The 12,854-nt window shown below is 36.9% G+C and overlaps 1 protein-coding gene across 6 annotated transcripts in view; it reads right to left on the reverse strand.

Annotated features, from left to right (window-relative positions):
* Positions 1-756: 756 nt before the first annotated feature.
* Hr39 (Nuclear hormone receptor FTZ-F1 beta) overlaps positions 757-12,854 on the reverse strand; it is a 76,006-nt gene continuing 63,908 nt past the window's right edge. For all 6 annotated transcript variants that reach the window (XM_022070137.2, XM_087357479.1, XM_022070138.2 and 3 more), the window contains 11 exons: positions 12,242-12,352; positions 11,624-11,963; positions 9,286-9,678; positions 8,687-8,798; positions 8,056-8,267; positions 7,059-7,312; positions 5,938-6,213; positions 5,343-5,595; positions 4,897-5,051; positions 4,126-4,227; positions 757-3,026 (listed from right to left, as the gene is read on the reverse strand). In XM_022070137.2, the coding sequence (XP_021925829.1) occupies positions 4,138-4,227; positions 4,897-5,051; positions 5,343-5,595; positions 5,938-6,213; positions 7,059-7,312; positions 8,056-8,267; positions 8,687-8,798; positions 9,286-9,678; positions 11,624-11,963; positions 12,242-12,352 (2,196 nt within the window). In that variant the 3' untranslated portion in view covers positions 757-3,026; positions 4,126-4,137. The remainder of the gene's footprint in view (positions 3,027-4,125; positions 4,228-4,896; positions 5,052-5,342; positions 5,596-5,937; positions 6,214-7,058; positions 7,313-8,055; positions 8,268-8,686; positions 8,799-9,285; positions 9,679-11,623; positions 11,964-12,241; positions 12,353-12,854) is intronic.

Raw genomic sequence — 12,854 nt, forward strand, 5'->3', positions numbered from 1 at the left:
AAATTTAACACCAAGAAAACTGGACTGAGATCATAATTTAATCCTAGAGGGAAAATCAAATATATGAAGTTTGTTTCCAAAAGATATCCCCCCCCCCCAATATATATATATATATATATATATATATATATATATATATATATATATATATATATATATATATATATATATATATATATAATGAAAACAACAACAGTTCACAAGAGTAAGAATAAGCTTCCACATCAGAAAGAAATCCTGTTTGTGATGAGAGAGAACATAATAAATCGACATAGCCATTGGAATAGGGTGGCTTTGGTCACGTGAACATTTAATAAATTCATACAAAAAATGAACATGTTGAGAATCAGTGACTGCATTGGTTAATGAAATATAACAAGTATTATACCAAGTTCCCTAAACATTTTGTCAAAGTGGCTTAAGTAACTTTTGGAAACAAGCTTTTCAAAGATTTTCATTCTATGACAATTTAGATTTACCATCCACTGACAAATGTTGCTTTCATTATGGAACTCCAAGTAGACTGTAATATGTAATAATGTCAAAATCACTGATGAAGATAATACAATATCCACTCCACATAGTGAATTTCCAGTTCCAATAAAACATCACATCAAAGTTTCACTGTAGGACACCAATGAAAGAAGGAAGTATACAACAGGGGTCTGAAACACATGGAATGTGGCTTGTTTATCACCTGGAAACATGATTCTTCTCGATTTATGTTAGTGAAAAAGTGCCCAAAGCACTGAAAAATCTCTTGACCATAACCTACAAATCACTTTATTTTTAATAAATCTTATACTGTAAGTATGGCTATCCAAATCATGGAAAATTATGACCTACTGTCATAGTTTGTGACCCAAACTTTGAAACCACTAAGGAGTCAATGCCATCTGATGCAGTTCCATGAGCATTTCTTGTCCAATATATAACACAATACACACAATGTTAACACAAGTTTAGTGGTTTCATGACAAATGCTGGAAGCTCAGTCACTTATTAGAAATGGTTTATACTACTCAAGTTCCTGTATATATCTTTATCAACCAATTCTTGGAATATAACCAGACATATTTCCTCTTATATAGTTTGTATAAGGTTGAAATAACTTCCAACATAATCTTATTTCCACTGAACAGTACTGAAAGATCAGATATATTCTTGCTACTATCAAGAGATTTCCCTCAACTTCAAATAATTAAAACAGACTACTTAACATCTGTCTTTAAGCAATATGTTTAAAATAATGTTATACAGTTCTCTTTTCTAGAGAAACCTTCAATACTTTTAGTTAATTTGATATTTATTTCCATGTAATGCTATATAAATGTCAATTCATTCACAGCTTTGTTTGAAATATGTAGTCATTTGTAACTTATGTGGAAACTCATCAGAATTAACATGAAATGCCAGTAGTGAGGAACATCCAATTACTCTTAGATAATAATTCATGGAATTCATATACATAAACCATAACGCAGAGCAAAATTTAAAAAAGAAATCAATGAAACATTAATAATGCGAGCTGTATGTGATTGAGGCTGTCTCCGGAAGCTGACTCTGGCTATGAAAGCCAACTTATATATAATTCTTAATATCAGGTTTTTATACTGAACACAAAAAAATTATTCCTTTTGGAACAATGACATGTGTTTTACATGCGAAGCAGCCTTTAAATGAATGTTCACTATACAATTTGGCCTGCAGATAAAATGAATTTCAGACCCCTTGCATTTAACTTTTGTAGGTTCCATATAATAACCGTCTTCAGCAGAAGACATATCTCAACCATTATATATTTGCACATATTACCAGATAAATTTTGTCTTTGAATACAATTCTATATTTATTGTAACATCCTGGTGTTCACTATTATTGATTCAGATTTATCACCTTACTTCACACATCTATGCCAGTTGAATTACACTTTTTATGCTGTTTTATTATTTTCACAGAAGTTGTCACTGATATCAAAACTTTCTCTGAGTAACATGTTTCAATTAGAATCTGTAATCACCAAACTCATTACACTTTCTTATACATAAGTCTGTGTAGAATTCTTATCAGTTATAAATATCTGCATGGTAGTGCTGAGACATGAGTATAACAAAGTGTACTGAACCTGATGATGATGACATTCTATTCAAAACATGCTGCTCAAAAAATAATGACATCAGTGACAATTTTCTATATACAGTAAAATAATGTAAAAAGTGTAATTTAACTTACATAGGCTGTGAAGTGACAGTGAAAAAAATGAACCATTAATTTGAATACAATGTTTAAACTAAGAGAAAACAAAGACAATTCGCAATTCATAACTTTATAAGTACCTGTCTTGGGTCTTTATATAGTTTGCTGCCACAGCACTCATACTCTTTGTCCATCAGTATAAAGGTGTTTGTATGCATATAGCCTCTTCAGCAATATCCACTTATTACTTTCATAAGCTTTTGTAAAAGCTGGAATAACTCATAACAATATTTATTATAAGCTGCTTTTTGAAAGCGGCCATTGGTGAGTCATTCAATGACATCACACACCACAACACGTGATTTTTTATATTTTCTTATAATATATAAAAATCTGTTTCTTTTAAAAAAAGTCACATAATAAGAGTACTTACAAAAAAGTGAAAAACAATAGAAAATTTCATTTTAAAATTTTACACATACACAATACACTCACAAAAATCACAACTCACACTATTTACAAATAATAAAGTACAACGTAATAAAAATATGCATAGTAACGATTTATTCCACTGTCAGAATATTCTGCACCATTTCGATTTGCTTTTCTATAAAGAAAAGTTGCTAGTACCACTGTTTACAATGGTAATTAAGCTGAGTTCAAGGGCTAAGTACATTTTAATTAACAAAAAAGCTTTTTTTACTTCCATATAAAAGAAACATAACATGAGGTTGCTACCAACCACAGAATACCACCACCACCACCATAAACTACACTTGAGTCCTAGCTGATGTCCTTTTCTACACGAGGATGTGAAGGCACATTAAGACCTGAAAAATTAAATGTTTGTTGAATTACAACTGTTTACATCTTGACTTGGTTTTAATATTGTCATAATCACACAAACATGACACTTCTGTACAGCCATTGAGGGGTGTAGGGGGGTTGCTGCTGCTACTGCTACAACTACAACTTACGAAACACACAGAATCACTCATTTCAAGTTTACTATGATACAGGGGGGATGAAAATGTAAAGGACTGTAGTAATACCATCAAATGTATGTGCCTGGAATATGCTTTTCCAACCCCTTTGTTCACTGCAGGAAATGAAACAAGAAAATCTGTTGTGACATCACGTGGTCTACATGGTTAGTAACAGTTACGTGCAACAGCCCAGAAGACCACAATCAATAGTATTAATTTTGTTTAATCATACTTATACTTTCTTGCAACCTGCTGGAACCTAGTCAATGAAGATTGTTCATATTATTAATCTTTTATAAACAATGGCACTACTGCACTTGCTTTATAAAAACTTGTGTATAACAAGCACTGATCATCAACTTTGTTTAAGACACTTAAAAATTCTAGCTAGCAACTTAACCTATACTTCATTGACCACACTTTCAGTAAACTGTTTTTTGTAGTGAACCAAATAAATTAACACAACATAATTTCCTCTTGTACAATTAATATTGGACAAAGCCTAATGGCCAATTAAGCTTTGAAATATCAATACTTCCACTGAGTGTCAATTGAAATACTAACCAAAGGGTTAGTTCATAACAAAATATTAATAACCTAAGATCACAATAAACAAAAGATTATATTTTTCAATGACATAATAAAACTTTTAGCATACTGCATTATATAACACTGGCATTGTCATCATCTCAAACATGCAACTGATCAATGGCGTGAAAGACGATAATCAGACACATGGATGGTATCAGTGTCCCCCAAAATGAATTTCATGAACATGGCACAGCAGGTTAAGAAAATATTGCTACAACTCACACAGCACTAAAGCAACATACAACATTCTTTGCTGTCTCATTTAAATTTATTAATACAAGTAATTACGAAATGACACTTAAATAATTCTCTCAGGTGAAGTAGTTGGGAAATGTGATCTCCAGGTACTCACTTGTGGCACATTTCAGTGGTCCCCTCTCAGCAATTCCATGAGCAAGTTGAAGCTAGGACCTTCACCTTCTTTGTTCTTTATTGACAGCATCTCCTTACCAACCTGAAAACAATGAGAAACAATTTTACTTACATTCAAAATAAACACAAAATATAGATACATGTAACAGATACTTGCACTCAGAAAACAATCCATAATATTAAAATAAAATGTCATTAAATGGTAACAACATAACCATTTTAAATGCTTAAAAAGAGAATAACATCAAGTGGGTTTATACCTGAGGAAAAACAGAAGCAAGAAGATATTAGTCTCTACAATGCCAATATCAATTAGACAGTTGGCAAAAATGATTAAGTCTGAACCTCCTTACTGGATACTGGGAACGACCCGTTCTTCAAGTGCCTGAGCACCGCAGATCCCAACTTTTCGTTGGCTTGATCTACAGACATTCGGTAGGACTGCTTGGACGAGGGATCAGCCCGTCGCAAGGCCTCTACCTGTACATAGGACAGTACAACACAGAAAAACGCGGACAAACATCCATGGCTTGAGTGGGATTCAAATCCACGGTCCCAGCGACCAAGCGGCACAAGGCCCATGCCTCAGACCGCGCGACCACTGCGGACCCCCTGAACCTCCTTATATAATACATCTGACCTGCTTGCTATATAATGGAAGAGACGAAAAAACATTCAAACACTATCTGCAATGACCATTTTTAATTTTTTCCCATAACTTCAGAGACCATCACAGAAATAATTAACTAACCTGGCACGTCCTCTGCAACTCAGGAATTCGAAGCAACAATTCTCCAAATTTGGAAGGAATCTCAGGGTAGTGAGCAAGTGTGTAATCCTGCAAGGCTTCCAAGGCCTTCTCCTGAGATGCACGTACCTTCTCTGCTTCTCGCAAGTCACTTGCATCTGCAAATAAAACAACTTTGTACGAACTACTGTGATGAGTTAAGAGAAGAGATCAGGATAGGGTCATGAATTATTTTAACCCCTTACAATGCTAGAGGCACGGGTATCAGTATAATAACGTGAAATGGCGATGTTTTGTTATTCTAATATCTACTGATATCCCTATTATCATCCGAGTCCTCCAACTTTTAAATCTGTTTGAGATTTTGATCTCATCCTGTTCCTCAACTTCCCCATCATCTTAATCCAAGACATACACACAAGCAAAGCAAAGCAAACCTGGTGACTTACCTGAGGTAAGAAGTACAATGACCTTCATGGCAACATATTCATACTTGTCAACACGAAGCCGTCGGAGGTGTTCGGTGAAGTTGAGCATTCGCTCAATACAAGCTCCAAGTCCCAGATCCCTAGCCTGGGCTAGAGAAATGGACTTGCCAAGACTCACACGAATTTCACCGGGTGTTGACATAGATCGGAAGCAACAAGAGAAAAGCAGGAGCTCACACCACGCATTGATCAGTAATGAGATCTGATCGTCAATCTGCATAACAAAAAATTCTTTAAGATCTCTCACATTCATGGTGATACTCATTGGCAGTATTCACAATGCGTATGTCCAGTGAAAACTGCTGCATCTATGAGAAGCGTTTATATCCACTACCCCCTATACATTATATTGTTTCTGTCTACTTCTGCCAGACTTCATTGGACATACAAAATCAAATGCAAGATTAGTTTAAGCGTTTGTGACAAGGACGTATCATTAATATGATGCACATTTTTAGACATTTTTCTTCATCTATTAATTTAATCATATGTTTCACCTTAATATACAACAGAAAATATTTTTAAAAAGCACCCTTGAATTCAAAGCATATCTCACCGATATATTCTTGAAGAGTGGCAGACTCTTGCACCACTTGACGAGTCTGTACAGACGGTGGTCAGCAATGTTGCACAGGTTGGATAAAAAATCTGAGTTACTGCCACTGGCCCCTGTATTACCATTGTTGTTGCTGCCATTACTGCTTGTGCTGCTACTACTGCTACTGCTGCTACTGCTGCTACTACTACTACTACTACAGCTACCTCCATGGGCTGACAATTTTTGCATCTCCTGGTCATTATAGTGCCACAAGTGCTCCACATCCATTATTTCCTAATAACAATAATAATGACAGTCAACTACAAGCAAATGTTTCACGACTCCAGAACTAAAAACAAAAATTGAACATTTTAATCACTTCCATAAAAATTATATAGTAACTACATATCATCATTATATACATACACATTCATCAAGACATATGTTCCATATTGACATAGCTAGTTTATAAGTAACAAATTAAACTGAAATCCACTGTATGGAATAGGAGATTAAACATGTGGGCAAACAGATATATAGCATAATATTCAAAATTGTACTTATTTTAGGCATTTTTTGCAAAGGTTGGGGAGGAAGGGCTTGCACAAAGACTTACAGAAGGTTCTATTACCTACTAACATTTCCACCAGTGTGGAATGTCTTATCTTTGACAAAACCTTCATCTTTCATCCTTTCTGAAATGCTCCTCTGTATTTTTAGTATCTACCCTCAATCAGTCCCTTGACTTTGCCACTGGTCTCCACCGTGGTTCATTATTCACTATTTTCATTTCTGATTCTCCCAAGGGACTCCTTTTGTTTCCACATGTAATAATTGTAAATATCTATACCACAGCATTCTTTCTCCAGGTCCTACTTACTATATGTCCTCAATTAAATTCTATCCCTCCTTGTTCATTTCTTAACACTCCATAGAAACTTCATCTGTACTCCCTGTAACCTATCTACAAGTTAGAACCTGTCCACATTTCTGCTATGCACATCAAAATATGTAATATGTTTCGCATCTCATAAGGATACAGATTTGTAACTTCATTTCGTCTTATTGGTTACATAAATGTGTCTGTCTAGACATTTTAATTTTCCTTGGCTGTAGTACTTTCATGGAATATTGCTTACTTGCAATAATTGAGGGACGGCTAGTTTGTCGAGATGCCTGGAGTTGAGAGGACCTGTTCCTCCATTTCCATTCCCACTGCTCCCTGCTACTACCCCCACATCTGGAGCCTCCAGCTTTACCTGGGGGTCACCAGAGGGGGCAAGCAATTTATGATTAGAGGTATCACTTCCAGGTGGAGCCACAAGGCTGGCAGGCAGTGTATATGAGCACTGATAAGTGCTACGACCACCACGAGTTCTATCTTCACGGATAGCTGCGAACAAAACAGGTAACTTAATGGCAGAAAACAACTCTTAAATGCCTTACTAGAACTATGTAATATAACTAGAATATAACAGGAGACAGCAGACAGAGTATGAGCTCATAGGAAATACAATATGAAATGAAAACATAAGTACTGATAACTGAAATTACAAGCAAGAAGAATTAAATCAGATCCATTAATATAAAATTTGGCAGTTATCTGCCCCAACCACAGCAGTCTCACGCTTTCAGAATCTTTCTAATCTTCTTGTAAGTGCTTTGTAGACTCCCACTGTTTTCTCAAGCAACAGGTATAAATGAACGTCTAATCCTTTTGAACATCATTTTACTTGTTGTCTTACCTATGCATTCCCCGCCATAGATCAGTGTCTGCTTTCACCAAAAACTCAATCAAATGAAAATGGGTTTATCACAGATTTAAGACTGGTAATAAGAATTAATCAAACCATGGAACTGAATTAGCTGTGTGGCATCTGACAAGTTGCTTTATAATGTACTATCCGTTTTCTTATGCATAATTTCTAAACGGCTAAATTATATTTCTAATTATTACAGAATTTTAGACAGTTTAATTAAACCATGAACAACTTCAGTATTTCACTCAATTAAAATGAAATATAAAAATGTTAGATTCTATTGCACCATCACTTGTTTTTACATAAAAAACAATGCAGCTGTTTTCAACATTCACAGATTGCATTACATTCAGCTCAATTACAGATAATTAATTACCTTCTAGCTTCATGCCCATTTTAAGACATTTCTCAAAACGGCATGCAGGACATTTCTTTCGCGTTGCAATGGTTACAGGACATGAAGATCCACGAAGACAGACATAATTCTTGCGATTCTGAACGGTCCTTTTAAAGAATCCTTTACAGCTCTCACAAGAGAAGATACCATAATGAAAACCAGAAATCTTATCCCCACAAATGGGACATGGACTGAAAACAGAACACACATATTTTTAAGTTACAGTATACAGCTAGCAAAGAAACAAAATACATCCAAATGCTCCCTGGTGACTCAACATGTTTCAACTCAATGACTCACTCAAGTACATTAATAACACATCTATGGAACTGGATGAGACAACAAGCACAAATGGCATGCCACAGGCATATTTCTATTAAACTTCTTATAGTCATCCTTCATGGGTTTTTGTTGAACTTCACTTATATGTGCAGGGATTTCCTTTTGGATTCATAGTGGGAGCCCCAGGTTCAATCCCAGCTGACTTCAAATTACATTCCTACTGAACAAAGTGGCATCATGGCAGACTTTTCTCAGAGTTCTTCAGTTACGGGCTTTATCTCTGATTCAGCACTTAACTTGACAGTAGTTTAGCCTTTAGTGAGAGTACCTGTTGATGAGCTGCTGCCTTGAGATACCAGGTGGAGCAGCCAATGCTGAATGTGGGACCAAATCTGCTGTGAAGGAAGACATCTTCTCATCCAGAATTCCTTCTCGCTCATCTGTTAATATAAAAATAATTACACGGTCTTCAATACTTATATATACTATAATATGTGCAAACTTTCTCTGCAATGAGAATATCAAGGGATGCTGGGCCTACAACTGACTCATGCATGAGATGTTCCAGAATGGTACACTGTATACATAATTGATTACATGAAATGACCATAGAAAATCACAATAAAATTAACAGTTAAAATCCAACAGGAATAACAGACCAAATCCTTGTAAGAAAGAAAACTACAAAAATAGATGCAACACGGAAAAGCAAAGCACTGATATTTTATTCTTACCACAGGAATGTTTACTTCCTCCACCAAGAAACCTCAACTTAGTTCCACATTTAAAATTAATGTTGTCTGGTACAATTTAAGAAATGTATGTCATGTGCATAAAACAGTGAAATCGGCCTGCATTTTTAATTCTGCTCTACAGAAAATGACATAGAGATACCCTTCAACAGCCCTAGAATATAAAAGATCTTACCATTTGCATCTGCTGCTGCTACAGCTTCTTGTGGCAAGCCATCATCTCCGGGGCCTGTTACAGTCACCAACCCTGATCTGGGAACAGACACATTTCCGTAGATGACTCCGCCTGCCATCACATGAAGAGGTGACCCTGCATTCCCAGGAGTAGTTCCAAAGTCTGGACCACGAGGCATCACAGGAGAAGGAAAGCCTGCCCCAACAGCACCGTGTGCATGCATATGCCTGGACTGGATGGGGGAATGTGTGGGAGAGAACTGTGTCGGGGACACAGAGACAGACGAATAGCTGTAGCAACTGCTGTGTTGCGAGCCTCCGTACTGAGATGCATCAGAGTTGTTTCGTGACAGGGATGGCGTGTATGGTGAGCTGAAACCTGATGATGGTAACCCTAAGAAGAAAAACAAACATTTTGAACAATTTTACCAACTATACCAAATTGTGATATATGGGGAGAAGGTCAAACTAACATTTGCTGCACCCAGGTAATCAGTATAAATTGGCAAGAACTGCACATTCAGGGATTTTACACAACTCAAAACAGGTTTTCAAAACAGTGAAAATGTGGACAGTATAGTCCGGTAGGTTGTTACCAATGTTTTGGAGGAACATGCTGCATCCATCTTCAGAGTAAAAAAGATGTTAGTGATATTCTCCTACAAAACATTGGTGAAACACCTACAACACTACACGGTGTCACAACCCACAAGGCCACATGAACAAAGTGATTTTTAATGATGTGATCATTAGTAATTTATGAGCTTACACTGCTCAACACACCTGCAAATATTATTACAGCACAACATTTAGTTTGTTCAAGGACATGATGGTAGCATCATAAGTAACAGAACAAATGTAGTTAAACAAGAAATCCATCTATAGAAGAAATTTTAAGATTGAAATGCATGAACAATGATTTAAAAATGCATATTTATTATCTGTATGAGATTAAACACAATCATTTTATGTTTTAATACTAATTACATAATGTTTTGCTCCTACATAAAGTGCATGAGGTGCTAAGTTCTTCATTTATGCCTTAATTAAAAAAAGGTTTGGGGGCATACTCTTCTCATGCAGTATGGAATGAACAACTGGAATAGCAAATAACTGTAATGCAAATTCTGGATGAAAAATGGGGGGAAAAAAGACTTCTATTAAGAAGTATGGTCATATACCAATTTTATGACCACACTTATTTACACTTTACAACATAGCTATTCAGCATTTATTTACAATCACATTTTTCTTTAAAAGGTGAAGATGATGATGTTCTTCTAGGTTTTGATGCTGTGTAGACTCACAGGCAGCTGTCAATGTTTCGGAGAAACATACTTTCTCTATATTAAGCCTACATAGCATCAAAACCCAGAATACCACTGTCAAACACTGGATTATCTTAAAACCTTGCACACCGTGCAGTATATTGATATATAAAATCATGCATACAAAGTGTAAACAGTTTTGTTTGTATGCATGATTTTATATAAAACTGTGAATTAGTTTTACTTTCATTAAACACATGTTCAACAAATAAAGGCTGCAACATATTTTCTCTTTTATTTACTGTCATTATGCTGCAGCCTCACTTAATGGTACCTGCACCTCGCCATGGTGGTGGGACTTGAGTACCACAGTGGCGGTAACTTAGCTACTGGTAGGGCCTCCCTAGCCAGATTGGTCGAGGGGGAGAGGTCAGACTACGACAGGTACCCTGGCCCTCCAGATTGGGGGTTGGTCACAAGGCTAACAACCTTGCACCGTAAAAAGGAAGATGTTTCGAAACCTCAATCAAAGCCTCGGACAGAAGGACCTAACAGAGGACCGAATGGAAGAGGAGAATTGAGGAGGCCATGGACCGAATACGGACCGGAGAGCCATAGAAGAAGAAGATGCTGCAGCCTGATAAGGCTTGTGAATACCAAATAGATTGCTTTCCTCATTAAGCTGTACATGTTGCCTAGTGACAAAGCAGTGACAGGCACAAATCACTTTTATGTATATTTTATGAGGTCTCCCAGCAAACACCAGGGAAGCAGGAACTGGAAGGTACAAGAGGATTGCTGCCAGTAGGTCGAATGGACATGGCTAATCAGACCGACAACAGAATTTTCAAAAGAAAATATAAATGCTTCTAACAAAAATTTGCAATTTTACTCTTAAAAGTTTGCACTGCTTCTATGACTAGCTAAAATGTCATAAGTTGTCATTGGTGCCGGGAGAGAATGTTCATTATAGTTTCAAATGCCTTTCCTAGTGGTGAAAAATTTCTGTAACATTGCTACAATTTTTCAGTCACTTTGTTTATTCACGTATTAAATTTCTGTTGAACGTACCATGGCTACTGCCGTGGCGTGAAGTCACAGGACTTTGAGCTGGAGATGAATATGAATAGGCAGAATGTATGGCAGAATCTGGACTCGGAGTAGGTGGCACTGCCTGGTTACCACTGTGATGTGAATGTTTGAGGTGGTGTCCCATGTGTCTCTGCTGCAAAACTGGGCTATGGGAAGGTGTTGTGTTGTAACAGACACTGTTACCCAACAGTTTATCCACCAAAAGTGGCAAGTCAGTTGCTGTGGTGTTGTTCTGCGACAAGATGTTATTTCCTGATCCAGCCTGGGGATGGTGATGATGAAGTTGTTTTGACCGCACATGTTCTAAAACCTTGTCCACCTGTACAAAGGCAACATTCTTGTTAAAAATGCACCCTCTGATTACCCCACATGAAAATCAAATAACTTGAGCAAAGATTTATGTTTTAAAAATTCCACTATAAGACTTGCATCAGATGTACATGAACATCAATGCCAATGATGCACGTAATTTCTAAATAACTCCACAGAGCAGAGTCCTCCTTCGGAAGCTAATAGCATACTTTGGTAATAAAGCAATTCCATGACTTTTGTGGGTCCCTTTCTGAAATTTGGAAACTTCAGTATATTAACACTTACCACACTCTCTCCAAACTTCAAAGGACGCTTATTATCTTCTCTATCTATTTGTGGTGAAGAATTGTTGACACCACAGATCTGCACACCTTCCATTGATGTTTCTTCATGCTCCTGGAAGAAAAACAAGCATAAATCATTATCTCTAATAAAATGTAATTTTGTTAATGGACTGTTATAACTGCAACTAAATTGTAATGCCAGTAACATTAGAATTTTATATACTCATAGTAATAATACATGTAAAAGTAAAGTAAAGTTTGTCCCACTATACGCCATGTAGGCGTTTGGGGTGAGTGGAGGTATAGCTCCTCTCTTCCTTGACCTCGGCACTAGATGGGGGTGAGTGGTCAGCATCACTCCCCGGCCGGCTTTACCCCCGGGAAAGGACCCCGGTACCCATTGTAGAGGAGGCTGGGTGGGCCCCAGAGCCGGTCTGGACGCAGAGGCTGGAGGAAAAATCCTCTGCCCCCGTCGGGGATCGAACCCCGGTCGTCCAGCCCGTAGCTAGTCACTATACTGACTGAGCTATCCCGGCTCATACTAATACATGTATATGGTAGTAATTATTATAACAGGGATGGCTGTTATCATCTTCCTGCTCATGATCTTGTTT

The sequence above is a fragment of the Zootermopsis nevadensis genome, unplaced genomic scaffold, assembly GCF_977971745.1.
Source record: "Zootermopsis nevadensis isolate Lab colony 2312 unplaced genomic scaffold, Znev_1.0 Znev_ptg000028l, whole genome shotgun sequence".
Taxonomy (NCBI): domain Eukaryota; kingdom Metazoa; phylum Arthropoda; class Insecta; order Blattodea; family Termopsidae; genus Zootermopsis; species Zootermopsis nevadensis.